Source organism: Chiloscyllium plagiosum, unplaced genomic scaffold (assembly GCF_037043375.1).
Source record: "Chiloscyllium plagiosum isolate Xiang-an unplaced genomic scaffold, Cpla_swu_hap1 HiC_scaffold_5, whole genome shotgun sequence".
Taxonomy (NCBI): domain Eukaryota; kingdom Metazoa; phylum Chordata; class Chondrichthyes; order Orectolobiformes; family Hemiscylliidae; genus Chiloscyllium; species Chiloscyllium plagiosum.
The window spans coordinates 65,521,598-65,536,574 of NW_028270143.1; the positions used below are offsets into that span (position 1 = coordinate 65,521,598).

The 14,977-nt window shown below is 39.1% G+C and overlaps 1 protein-coding gene across 4 annotated transcripts in view; it reads left to right on the forward strand.

Moving 5' to 3' along the window:
• The window catches only part of tpk1 (thiamin pyrophosphokinase 1), a 384,885-nt gene that overhangs the window by 191,708 nt on the left and 178,200 nt on the right, over positions 1-14,977 (forward strand). For all 4 annotated transcript variants that reach the window (XM_087987232.1, XM_087987234.1, XM_087987235.1 and 1 more), the window contains 2 exons: positions 2,986-3,081; positions 12,731-12,877. In XM_087987232.1, coding sequence (XP_087843358.1) covers positions 2,986-3,081; positions 12,731-12,877 — 243 coding nt within the window. The remainder of the gene's footprint in view (positions 1-2,985; positions 3,082-12,730; positions 12,878-14,977) is intronic.

Consider the following 14,977-nt stretch of genomic DNA (forward strand, 5'->3'; position numbering starts at 1 on the left):
AAAATCACTCAAAATTTCCTTTCCAAAAAATTGCCTATCTTCCTTTCCCATAAAATTGTTAACCATGCATGGACTGTTAGTCTCATTGAAAACATTATAATCCACTAAATACCTCCTAATCATGTCAAAATTAAAACCAACTTCAAGTAAAGATAAACTAATTAAAAGCAAATAAAACTGTCAAACAAAATGGGCAGTTCCCTTCAAGCTATTTAAACAAACCCATACAGGTCTGAGTGCATTAATGAGTCTTGAAGCTCAGCCAGGCATTCATAATGCTTTCATTAATGCAAGTGATGTAGGAGACAGAGCCATATGATCAGTCAGTGAATTAATATTGTATTTAACCTTTTAAAGAGTACTTAATTAGAAGTTGCCAAGAACATTTAAATATATCTATCAAAAGATTCCTAGCTCCACAGCAATCTTCTCCCACAGTTTATAAAGTAGCTTACCTGGTATAATTTCTTCCTTCATGATCATACCCACCTCTATTAAAAAAAAACAATGTGAGAGAAACTTGAAGTTGCACCAGGCATTTAAATGGCATATCCTGTGTCTTTTGCAAGGTTTGTGAAGGTTTGCAGCTCAGGTTGAGATTTAGGGTGTAGGTTTGCTCGCTGAGCTGTAGGTTTGATATCCAGACTTTTCATTACCTGGCTCGGTAGCATCATCAGTGGCGACCTCCAAGTGAAGCGAAGCTGTTGTCTCCTGCTTTATATTTATATGTTTGTCCTGGATGGGGTTCCTGGGGTTTGTGGTGATGGCATTTCCAGTTCGTTTTCTGAGGGGTTGATAGATGGTATCTCGATCTCTGTGTTTGTTTATGGCGTTGATGATTTTTAGGAATTCCTGGGTGGAGTGGATGGAGTGCTGTGACTCTTCTACTAAGTATTTCAGTCTTGCGTGTAGTTCTTTGGCCAGTCTGTAAGTTGGTGTTCCGGGTAATGAGACTATGGGTCTGAGGGGGGCTCCTGGTTTATGGATTTTAAAAAAACACCATTTCAACTGGGTAAACACATCTATCCTGGGACAGGCTAAGCAAAGACATGCCAGAGAATTCCTCGAGGCCTGGCACTCCAACCACAATGCCATAAACAAACACAGAGATCGAGATACCATCTATCAACCCCTCAGAAAACGAACAGAAAATGCCATCACCACAAATCCCAGGAACCCCATCCAGGACAAATATATAAATAGAAAGCAGGAGACAACAGCTTCGCTTCACTTGGAGGTCGCCACTGATGATGTTACCTAGCCAGGTAATGAAATGTCTGGATATCAAACCTACAGCTCAGCGAGCAAACCTACACCCTAAATACCCTGTGTCAGTTGAAGTGTGCCAGGTCCCAACCCAGCATGTTTCCCAAGATGAGGAAAATGATGGGCAGCAAGAATTAGAGCAAAATATGAAATGACAGCCAAGTGAAAACAAACCAAGTTTTTTCCAATCTCTCCTCATAACTAATACTCTCTGAACCAAGCAACATCCTGGTAAATCATTTCTGTGTCTTCTTCAAAGACTCGACATCCTTCTGGTATTGTGGTGACTAGAACTGTAAACAATATTCCAAATATGACCTAACTAAGGTTCTGTATAGCTGCAGTACGACTTGGCAATTGTTACACTCTTGTCCCAAACGTTGAAGGCAAACATGCCATATGCCTCCTTGAGCAACTTGTGATCCACTTGTTTTGCCACTTGCAGGGAACTGGGGCTCTGTACACCTAGAACCCTCTGTATGTTGATAGTACTGAAGGTTCTGCAATTTAAGGTATATTTCCCTCTTGCATTAGATTTTCCAAAATACATCACCCTGCTTTGTCAGGATTAAACGTCATCTGTCATTTCTTTGCCCAAGTCTCCAGCCTATTTTTCCCTGCTGTATCCTTTAACAAACCTCCACTTGCAGACGTAGATTCCTTCTGTGTTGAGAGACAAAATCCAGCCTCTTTGTGATGTACTGGGGGTCAATGGTTGTGATGTCGAGCTATATAAATAAGTTGCAAAATTAAGGTAGTTCAGTTTGCGAAAGAGGCCACTTAGAACTGATTGGTTGCAGTTTTAGTCATTTAAACTAAATAAGTGGTATAAGCATTGTCTCAGTGTCAGTAGGGATTAGTTTCTGCATATGCATTTTGAGTTATGTTGAGGTCTTTCAACTTGTGACTGGAATTTTAATATGGTGACGTCCGGAAAATTTCCTGCTGCAAAAATTTTGTGAGAAAGTAGAAGGGCTCCTGAAACTAAATTTTGGGAAGCGTTTTGGAATTTGTTTTTGGAGCAATGCAGAGGAGGAGTTAGTCTCCAGGTTCCACAAGGAAGTCATGAGTTGCTCTTGTTATCAATGACTCCACCATCTCTCCCTTCCCAATCATAGTGTACCGTGAGGAGGCTTTGGAACCTAGTCTTATTTCTATTGTTCTTATTATTAGGTGGCCTGCAGGCTACACAATTTTACACTGCAACCGAAAACACTCAAAACTAGTGGTATTTAAATAAACCGTGGGTACTTAAAATACCTTGGTCATTATTTCTAGAGCTGTGGGTGAGTTTCTAACAATATTGCTTAACCAGTTAAAAAAAAGCTCCGAGTACAATACAAGTCCCATATCTTTTAATTTTAAGTTTATATTTGGAAAATTCGAGGCAGAGAATGTTATTCAAAACTCTTACCTCTCCCTATCTGAATCTGTCTGTTAATTAAAACTTTATTCAAGTGAGATAGATCATGCATCAGGATTTCACTAGTTATCTTAGATAACCAGTCACGAGCAAGTGATTACATTTCTACACAATTTTTCAATTGTGAGCAGCTTGTATGATGTGCCTAATCCTTCTCCTGACATATCTGAAAGATAATTTACATTTACCAAATATACTAACCCATGAAAGGGAGTATATTATTGTAGCTGATAATGGAAATAAGATATATAATTTGATCATTTTTTGGTTCTAATAATCTTCATTTGTTTTCCTAGAAGTGTGAAATTATTGACACACCAGATCAGGACCTCACCGACTTCACAAAGTGCTTACAAATACTACTTCAGAAAGTGAAGGACCAAGGACTAGAGGTATAATGCAGACATGCAATGTTTCAAGTTGCTTGAAATATCTCTAAGCCAGATTGTTTGCAGATTTTGTTTTAAACTAAAAGTTCAACTCCAGTGTAAAAATAAAAATTGAAACATTTACTGAAATATAGATTTGACCTTTATCTAACTACCAGGATAGTTTATTCCATATAAGTTGTAATATTCTCCTATTTTATATTGAAGCTAATTCATTAATGGTCAAACGATCTCTAATATGCCCGAGTGGGAAAAATTGCATACAGTTTTTCTCACTTCACTTACAGATTTGGAGATGCCGGTGTTGGACTGGGGTGTACAAAGTTAAAAACCACATAACACCAGGTTATAGTCCAACTGGTTTTTTTGGAAGCACTAGCTTTTGGAGCACTGCTCCTTCATCAGGTGGTGACAACCACTTGATGAAAGAGCAGCACTCCGAAAGCTAGTGCTTCTAAATAGACCTATTGGACTTTAACCAAGAGTAACTTCCTTCACTTACAGACAATTTTTAGTGTAGTGTAATGTAGTTTTAAATTTGTTCATGGGATGTAGGTGTTGCTGGCTAGGCCAGCATTTATTACCCATCCCTTATTGATCTGGAGACAGTGGTGATGAACAACCTTCCTGAATCAGGACAGTGACTGTGGGGAACCAGAGGTGGGGAACCTTTTCATGTTGGAAGGCCGCATTATGTTAGTTGTAATCTAATAAGGCCGCATCCAAGAAACTTCAATTATATATTCTTCAAAATTCACATTGTTTTGTAAAAGTCTAGCTCCTATGTACTAACTAAGTAAAAAAAAGAGAAAAAATTGTTAATTCTAAAGTTAACTCTCTGGTATTTTAAATACATTCATTTTAAGATTAAAATAAAAATAATAAAGGACAAAAAAACATATTAATAAAAAATAAAAGATTTGTTCTGCAAAATTTGGATTCATTCAAAAGGCCACACACACAATGGCCTAGAAGTCCGCAGGTTCCCCAACCCTGGGACCGTCCATGTGGCCTAAGATGTCAACATTATAAGCTAGATATTCCGATTGCCAGAACCATTTAGGTAACATGGACTGGCGTTGTATGTTGGGAAAATGTGGATCCCCAATGCATCTATTTCTGTGGGAATTGTATTTGAACTTGCCTTTTCCAATGGGCATCTCCCCTGAAGTTCTCCGAAAGGATCAGTTAAAGTTAGACAATTTAGAGGGTTCTGATTGACTTAAGCTTAACCAAACTATTTAAATGTGATACAAATTTAAAGATTTTGAATGAGTGGTAAAATACAATCCCAATAATCCCAAAACACTGTCAGCAGTCATACCAGAGAGAATTCTCTTCTCTATCCCATCCATCAAGCTTAATTTAACTGTGGTTTCATTACTCAGTCGTGAAAATCTATTTGCATCTTCCTGGACCATTCATGCAATTGAGCTTAAATGTTCTCATCTTCAGATAACCCCTTTAGAGTTTTAACTAAATGCTTCTGTATTAGTACTTTAAAACTAAACCCCTTTCACTGAGGTAAATTCTTTATTAATAGTCCTCAACTACCTCTCTTTTTCAGAAAGAACTAGTTTACCTCAGCTTCAGGCAAGACTTCTGCAAACTGAAACTAAAATAACATTTTTCAAGCTATGGATGTTGTCTGTAATCAAAAGTAAAAAAGGAAATTTATCCCTGACCTTCTAAACTGAAAACCTACTACACATCTGTTTGTCTTGTTTTCTTATAAACAAACCTCCCAAGTTTCCCTCTCTGAGCTACGTCTCTCAGGCTATATTCAAAAAATAAAGCACCATGGTTACAGCATCCAAAGGGCTACTCTCCAGTCATAGTGATTCTCAAAGATTTTAATTGAAGGAACCCCTTTCAAATGGTAACAGTCACAGACCTATCTAAGCTATAACCTGCATGGTATACCCCGTATGCAAGGATTGCATTTAAAGGACATATTAATGATATTTAAGGAAAACAATTATTTCCTTCTATACCAGTGAGATAGATGTGCCGACTTCACATTACTGTGTCTAACTGTCCTTGTGCATTTCTCTTCCAAGTGAGACACCCAACCTACTCTGCTGCACTTGTGGATTCTGTACCCCGCTCCTGCTTTCCAACTCATGTTTCATATTACGATACAGGCTATTTGGAAAGTCTTAGCAGAACCACTGTTTTATTATAATCATGCCTCCTAATATCACTTCTCCAATAGTTTAGGGATATTGGGGTTTTCCAGACATACCCCAACTTGTAAGCCAGATTGCCAATTTTGTTTAGTTGAGGGGCATGTGCACAAATGTTAGGGTTGGTTTTATAGTCAATTCCTTGCTGCCATCTGAAGGTCTTCTCCTTAACGCTTAATTTAATGCTGAATTGTAGACATTATCGGATTAGGACTGACCCTCAATGGGAACTGAGCAAATATTTCCCAAGTTAATCTCTCACAGACCTACTGCAATTAAAAGAGAAACTAATACCAACAACTACATTTGAAACCAAATGCCAAAAAGGGAAAAAAATTGAAGAGAATCTTAGTGGCAAATGATATTAGATTTCGAATGCCAACATTCTTTTGAAGATTTTGAATACTCTGTGTTGAAAGGTCAACTTTCTAAATACACACTCTGAGCTGAACGTTTGCAGAGAAGATAGAGTTCCAAACCTGCATCTAGAAGCTCCACTTAGATATTTGACAGCCACCATTTTTACAAGGAGATTGGGAAATAGAGGAGGAGCATATTCATTTTTAATGGAGGTAATTAAAAATATAATGTTTAGAAATGTAGCTGTCTACTTTCAGAAGCAGTTTGTGCCATTTGCACTTCTAAAATATGATTTATGTGCTTGATAATTTTGAGGAAAAGATGTAGACTTAGCTGGTGTCCTTCGAAGGGGCTAGATGCCCTTTTAGAGAGGTCCCATATCTTTTTGGGGTGGAATCTTTTTGCGATTGTTAAGCATAGACACAAATGTGAATTAAAGGATGATCAGGTTTGAGGACCTGTTAGGACATGTAAGTCCCCTGCTCTTTTATATTACATGCTGTTTATCCCAAGTGACAAAATAATCAAGTTGGCAAAGAGATTTAAGGGGCTATGGGGATGAATGAGGGCATTCATTGATCTAAATTGACATATAGGGTAAAACAAAAGTGAAACTTTATTGCTGGAACAGCACAGCAGGTCAGGCAGCATCCAGGGAACAGGAGATTCGACGGCCTGTGCCCGAAACGTCGAATCTCCTGTTCCCTGGATGCTGCCTGACCTGCTGTGCTGTTCCAGCAATAAAGTTTCAACTTTGATCTCCAGCATCTGCAGACCTCACTTTCTCCTAAAACAAAAGTGCCATAGCACGAGAAGAGAGTGTAGTTCTAATTGAGGTGATACAACATTGCTGGAGGTTATAAAATTCCATGGAGATGAATGATGGCGTGGTTGACATGAAATTGGCATTAGGTTGACATAAGGCCAATAATAAGTCGTGGATCTATGTGTGGAGTGCATAGATTAAAATTGAGGGCTGAATGAGATACATGAGATGGCATCAGTTGGCATGGACGTTGCATGGGAAGTATTTAGCGAGTGAGGACCAGAGGACTTCATTGCTTTTAAATTATTATATCCATGATGAAGTCCCAGATGATCATGATGAGTTTTTTCACCAGCCGGCTGTGGCATATTGCAATCCCTTATGGCTGCCTCTTCTGTTTCTGGTGATGACAGGGTCCACACCAAAGAATTGGCTCTGCAGGCTTCAGTTGATGTTGAGAAAGTTTCTTGAGAGTCCAGTTTGGGAGTTGGGAAATTTCCGATTTCCCTACTCTGTGCATGCCCCAGTGAATGAAATTACAGGCCACTTCATCACTAATGTTAATCAGGACAAAGAAAGTCATGTTCAGGACAAGCTGGAGAATTCTTCCTGGAGATTTGAATTTTTAAGATTGAACTTAAGAGACCTAAAGTACCCCTGTTTTTTGTTGTAAAACCTTAGAAGGCTATATGCAAGAGAATCTCAACTTATTTCAGAAATTAGCAATCTATATTCCATGGGAACGATAACTTTTTGAAATAATGAGGACTTGAGTTAGCATGAAAGAGGAGATGAGGCCTCAAGCAGGTCAGCATGATTTTGATGAATGGCAGGGGAGCTGATTGGTGGACCCCTGCTGCTATTTATGTTTTTCTGATGCAGGATGTTAATAAGCATATTAGATTTGCAAAACTTAATTAACTGGGAAGAGTACACTAATATTGGAGTTCCACCGTTTCACAAACTATCACAACATACATGGCTGTGTAAAATCCCAATAAGACCACCAAAAGGACCAATCTGCCTTATTGATTGAATACTACTCAGGCCAACAGCAATTCATACCACATTTTGTAGTAACTATAAAGTAATTAATTATTTTATACTTCAGTAAGCACAGAGAAAAGAAAATATTTAAGTGTAACCTCATGATACTTCTTAAAAGCCTCACGTGCACATATAGTCTCATGATTAAGAAGACACAAGATAAATTGTTTAACATGTACACTGTGAGTGGAAAAAGGATACAGACAGGCTAAAATTCCAAAGATGACAAGGTGGAAAGTTATTTTCATGCAGTCCTTTCAGGTTTTGCAATAATGACCCACTGTTGAGTGTAGAATGACAGACCTCCTTCAATTTCATGGTTGATCGGGTGGACTCAGCCAATCTTGTTTTAGATTTCTTTCTTTTAGGCTTCCTTAATTTGTCTTTCTTTCTCCCCCAATCAGAGAGAGATGGTTGCTTTCTGTCTGAAGGCTCTATATGTTTTTACTCTCCTGCTGTCTTGGCTTTTACTGCTTTTTAGCATTCTGCGAGTATTTGATCAAAGGGTGGTTGGCAGGAAGAATTTCCATAACTCAAAAGACCCTTAGTGTTGTTCAGTCTGAAAATCTCTATCTTATTGTTTCAAAAAGCAACATTCTATCATACAGGTCAATAATGTACAGCACTTGATTGATTAAAGTTGCAAAACTCTTGGTATTTCAGTTACAACTGCTCAACTTCCATTTCAGTTTATAGTCCAAAAAGGAAAACGTGCATTCTCTCATATGAGCAATAGTGTATTGCGTTTACAGATGCCAACAGTAAAATTTGTCATTTTATGTCTTTCCCTGGCCAAATGTTGCTGTGTAGTCAGCAAATCGAGTGGCAATGTGACTCTACTGGAATACTGTCTGGTTTATGAAGATGAACACTGATCAGTATGTCCATAACAAATGAGGTGTTTTCATTATGAAATCAAATGTGTAAGGTACAGAGCAAGTGAATATAATTTTTCACAGGTTTGTTTTATTTAACACTTTGTGCTGAACTTTAGCTAAGTCTGATTTGTATTGGCTTTATTAGAGGGTTTTTTTCTATCACAGGTCCTCATGTGTTTTATCACAGTATCTTGTCAATCTCGCCTCACCCCCTAATTGCCTACCCCACACCCATGGCATCTCTCATGTTCTGTTTCCATTCCATCCAATCATGGGCTGTTCTCAGAACAGTTTGCCATTTATCGGATATTCAGTGAATCACTTTGTGTAGGCGCTAAATGCATTTTCGCACCATTTGGCAGCACTTCATGCCCACACACTATTCTCAGTGCATGGAGAGCCTCTTGCATCATCTGGGAGTAGGGGCAACAATACGTATGCATGGTGTTGGGTCATGCTGACAGCTTTGGCTCTCCTTAATATTTGGTTCCCTCTCTGCACAAAGGTGTAGCTGTCAAAGAATTATCCAACAGTTGCTATGCCAGAGAGGTGTGACATACAGAAAAGGTCAGTGCCGTAGGCTGGTCAGGAGGCAGGCAGCTTGCTTTGCTTGGCCAATGTTCATTCCCTCTGAAAGTCTTATCATTGGTAGCCCTTTCCCTCACAGGTTCAGTGATATACCCCGCCCACTCAAAGTGTGGTAACCGTTATTTTCTTCCTCATTATACACTCTCAGTTTCTAGCAGAATGGAAGGTGACAGCTCTTCCTCAGCCTCAGTGTCCAGTGAGTCCTCAGGTATCCACATCCCCTTCCTAGTAAACCATCCCATCAATCTCACAGACTTCCCCAAGTGACTTACATCTGCCTACCTTTTCCACTCAGGCTCTGGAAAGTGAGTTGGTCAACATTCTATTTTGTTTTCCTGCCATAGAGACCTCCAAGGTTCATGAGAAGCAGAAGCTGATTGGCATGTGAATAACGTCCCAGTGTGCTTTGGGCACATAACCATTTCTGGTGTTCTCATTCCTGCCCCCATGCCCATCCGCTCCTTGAAGCTGGGGTTCTTCTGACCATGCATGACCACATCTCCCATTCCCCAATTACATCCTTTCCAGCCATGCTTTACTGTACAATGTAAACACAGAGAATGCTGGAGGAATTCAGGTCTGGCAATATCTATGGAGAGAGAAACACAGATTTAAAAGGGACCAAAGGGGCAACTATTTAATGCAAAGCGTGGTGTGCGTATGAAATGAACTACCAGAAGAAGTGGTGAAGGCTGATACAATTACAACATTTAAAAGGCATCTGGATAGGTACATGAATAGGAAGGGTTTAGAGTCATAGGGGCCAAATGCTGACAAAGGGGATGTGATGAATTTAGGATATTTGGTTGGCATAGATTTTCCTGTTGTACATCTCTATATCTCCATGACCTTAGGACGCTGACTGTTCGGAAGGACATCGGAAGAGATAACCAAATCATGCATCTTCCAATGCCCATTGTCTTCCTCTGTCACAACTATGCCACATATTGCCATGCCAGAATAGAATAAAAACAGAAAGTGCTGGAGAAACTCACCTGTTCTTGCAGCATCTATAGATAGAAAAAAACAAAGGTTAAAGTTTCAAGTCTGCCATGACTTCTTCAAACTCCAGACTATTTTCAAAACCAGAGATGATCATCAAGGCACAAGCCATCATCTCATGAGATAAAATGCTGCCAAACAAAACCTTCCTTCCTCTTCTGAATCAATAAATATCGTTCTCTTGATTGAAGGAATGAATTAGCAGTATCCGTTCTTTCATTGTGGGGGCCAATCTATTTACGTAGAACTCTGTGGTAGTATTTGAGGATTTCCTTCTTGATATGACGTTTAAAATTTGGTAATTGTTCCTAACTTCTAAATTTTAAATAGATTAATTGAACTGATAATAAAAGAAAGGTTTTTTTTTCCACTGTCCATTTATACAGCCACTTGGAAGATTTTATTTATGGATCTTTCTGAATCTTGCATGTTCCAGTAAAACTAAATCTATTCCTGTAACTCATAATACCTTTTATTCCCAGAACCCCCACACTGTCCACACTCTCAGTGGGCATCTGTCTTTACTAACTGAGTTTCATTACCATATACATTAATTATAAAAGTGCCACTTACAACGTATTAAGCACTTTGTCTATTTTGGGCAATTCAGTGAGCTTTTCTGCACCTCACTAAAGTGTGATTATCTTAATTATGTAATCTTCTCCACTTAGCATTTTTAAAGCTTCACTGATTTCAGGCAAATTGAAGTGTTTAATAAATGTATTTCAGCTTGTACTGCTAACTATTCACCTGGTATGAAAGAGCTGAATAGTTCTGTACTGCAGTGTACTCAGGCATTGACACTGATTGTATCAGGCAAATGCCTAAACATTGGCTGAGTCATGGGAGTATGTGCATTTACTCATTGTATGGGCTCAAGTTCTATTACCCTGACTTTTCTCTTTGGAATGCTAGTGATTCTTACATAAGCAAATATGAGCCAAAACATTGAATTATGAGCAAGATACTGTGCCCAGTCTTCCTGTACGCCATTTTTGAGAAACAAATCTTCAACTTCAAAGTGCTTGTCTATATGATAGGGATTGTAAGTCATAAGAGTGTAAGAATTAGCTCCTTGAGGATACTCTGATATCCATGGCTGATCTACTGCATAGACTCCATTTTCCCATCCAATCTCCTCCTTCCTTAATCCACTGAGAAACCAGAAGTTTATCTACTTAAACACTGAACATACTCAACAATGGAGCTTCCACGACTCTCTCTGGTAGATAATTCCAAATATGCGCAACCCTGAAGAAATAAGTTTTTCATGATCTCAGTCCTAAATCATTGACTCTTATGCTAAGACAATGCCCTCTTGTTCTATTTAACCCAACCAGGAGAAGTAACTTGTCAGTTTCTACCCTGTCAAGACCCTTCAGAATCTTGTTTATTTCAATGTGATTGCCTCTCACTCGTCTAAACTCCAGAGAGTGTTGGCTCAATTTAATCAGCTTCTCATCACAGGTCAACACTGTCATGCTAGGAGTGAAATTAGTAAATCTTCGCTGCATCACCTACAAGGCAAGAATATTGTTCCTTTGATATGGAGATCAAAAATACGAACATGATTGTAAGAAGACTTCCTCATTCTCATATTAAAATCCCTTGTCATGAAGACCAGCATGCCTTTGCCTTTCTAATGCTTACTGTACATACATGCTAACTTTCCATGTTTCTTCTGAAAGTATACCCTCTCTTAATATTAAGTTTTAAATGTTTTGCACCCTTATGGAAATATCCTGCTTTTCTCTTGTTATTATCAATGTAAATAACTTCACAATTTCCAATGTCAGCTATTAACTGGTTGCCCACTCACTTAACCTGTCTGCATCTTTTTTGCAGTCTGTTTATATCCTCCTTCCATCTCACATTCCTAACGAGCTTTGTCAATGTCATTACTGAAGTGATACTTGAAAAATGTTAGTCAGAGCATTTGACATTTTATGATTGTTGACTATACTATAGCACCACGCAGAGCACAATAATCCACAACAAAATGTTGAAAAGAAGTTATTGATATTGTGGTACGAATGAACTTGAAAAATATTGTCTGGCTGCAGAAAATAGAAACATTGTGAATTTGATTTATTCTGAAGAAATGATGCAGTTCATGGAAAAAGTAAAACATGAAAATGCTGAGGAGGAAATCACCAGCTGCCTGCCTTGCAAATGCTAACTGGAGCATCATGATTATATATTTTCACTTTTCTTCCCCCTTCACATTCCATCCTGCAGCCATCCCCTGAGGAGGAAAATTTTCCAGTGCCAATTAGGGGAAAAGTTTCTTTGGAAATGTCCTGTTCTGGCTGCACAGACCAATTTGTCCACTATTTCAGAACCAAAATGTATTTTATAAAGGATGGACAGTTTCATAATCTGATCATTATTGATATATTTGCCATGGTTAGTTTGAATTTTACCATGTATATTGCATTAGAGATTCATTGACTTTCTGCTGAGACATGACAATTTCTTCATATAAAAGAAACCACATTACTTAATTCAAAACATCAGAAACCTGCAGACTGATTTATTTGAAAGGGATAATTATTGCTACTATGATATATTTAAAATGTTAAACCATCGAATTACATCAATCAGTCAAGGCCTCTGCACTGAAGTAGAGTTCCTTTGAAATCAAAAAGAACTTCTGATTTGAATCTAATTGCTTCTAGCATTCAGAACAATATGCTATTGACTCTCGTGTCAGAAATTAAAGTCTTGACTATTATATAAATTAGCATTGGCTCTTCATGTAGCTGAGATGAAAAGGACAAAGGAATGTTGTAAAATTAATGGAAGTACTGTCATTTTGGCGCTAGGTCGACAATGTTGTCGTGCTCGGTGGACTTGGCGGACGTTTGGACCAGATCATGGCCAGTGTGGAGACACTTTTTCATGCCACAAAGTTAACTAAGCTCCCAGTTATCATCATTCAGGAGACATCTCTGGCCTATTTACTGCAGCCTGTAAGTATTTAATCGTGGCAATAAATTGTTGAGATGAAGTTTAATTAGTAAAAGTCTTTGAATAAATAATGTGCCTAATTTGTATTCCATCTATTCATCTTTCCTATATTGTTGATTGATAAATATTGCATATTATAGTCAATTGTTCTTTATGCACATACTGTGTGGTCACTGTTCAGGCAAGGATTTTCTGGGATCCAACTTTTTCTGGATGAGATTTCCCACAGGCCTGAGATGGAGTAGAGAGGAGGGGTCTGTATAAGCCTGAGTGTTGGGGGGAGCATCTGAAAATCAAACTAGTAGTATTGGCAGACCAGAAAAGTGGGGAAGGGGTGTAAACTGGTGACTAAAGCACCCTGCTGTTTCGCTCCCAGAAGCACATAGATGCCCACCACTACCCCACCTGCTCCTCGGATCTTGTTGGCCTTCCACTTGCTACACTCCTCATGTCGGACTCTAGCAAACTAATTCACCCCCATCTCTTCTCCTCATGTCTTGTCAGTACGCTGCCCCAGTATCTTTTTCTGTTCTCTGGAATTGGTCACCTTGGTGGAGTCTGGATTGTCTGGAGACAGGAGTTCTGCCTAATGCTGGACAGAATCTATCCAAGTGGAGGGCGAGTTGCTCACTGCATTTTAGGAGCCAACCCCTCCCGTTGCCCTCAGATCTGTCTGCAGGGGCTGTAAAATGCCACCCTGTGAGCTTGAAGCGCCAGAAAACATGGTTAACTAGTTATTAGCCGAACAGTTTGATGGCAGGAAAATTGAATATCTGAATGGCAGTGAGTGTACCAAGATGCAATGAGCAGTGGTAGTGGTTAGCACTGCTACCTCACAGTGCCAGGGACCTGTGTTCAATTCCAGCCTTGGGTGACTGTGTGGAGTTTGCACATTCTCCCTGTGTCTGTGTGGGTTTCCTCTGGATGCTTTGGGTTCCTCCCAGAGTCTAAAGATGTGCATGTTAGGTGGATTGCCCATGCTAAATTGCCCATAGTGTTCAGTGATGTGCAGACTAGGTGGATTAGCCATGAGAAATGAGAGTTTATGGGGATAGGGCGGGATGCTCTTCGGAGTGTCGGTGCAGACTCAATGGGCCGAATGGCCTCTGTCTGCACAGTAGGGATTCTATGACGAGTTAAAAAAGAAAGTTTCTCTGTGACAAGCAGGAAGGGGAAATTAACTTCCAAAATGTTCCTTGCTATTTCATAGAAAAATGGAAATGCAAGGTACCTTTCTAGTTGTAAAATTCTTAATGCTGATTTTACAACCCAAACCCTAAAAATTTAGATGCCACATACAGCCAGAAAGCAGCAAAATTACTTTAGTTATAGTTTCCACAGAGACTCAAGGAAATGTGTTTTTGAGAGCTGGCTAGATACAGAATAAGAAATCAGTCTGTATAAACAGCTGATCTTGCCTAACTAGGGATGTAGCCACATCTATAAGCAGAATATAAAATGAATGAATCCATGTATATATTCACATTTTTGTAGCGACTGGGGAAAGAAAATAAACAGGTGCTGTTTCATCTGGAAAAGAGATGAGTTCTAGTAACATCTAGCAGTAAGGTGCTGGTTTACACTTCAGTGGAATTTCCTCAGTGACATCCAAGGCTGCAAAAAATTGAGAAAAAAAACACGAGTCCCAGCGAACGCTGAACTGTTATTAATTTATTTCTTTCTCCTTTTTTTATTCTGTGCAATGCTTTCTCTCTTCGTAATTCACCTGGACATGAGAACTTTCGTTGTTTTATCTGACTGCATGACAGGTGTATCATTTATAAAGAGGACTTACTGCCAATAGATTCATACTTACCAGAGTTATAGAAGGTTTTAATGGTCAAAGGGAAAAACCGGTTCAGGAAAGGGAAAGTGTGACTGATGGGGAGTTGGGTAACAGGTACTTGGAAGAAGCAGAAGAGGCCCCACAGACATTGGTCCTGTCCAACAGATATCATGTACTTACTGTTTGTGAGGACAAGGAGAAAGTCTGCACTGAGGACAGCTACAATGCGTAGTATGGCACAGTGGCTCACAAGGCAATCTAGGAGAGAAGGAGGACAAAAGTGAGGACTGCAGATGCTGGAAAGTCAAGAGTCGAA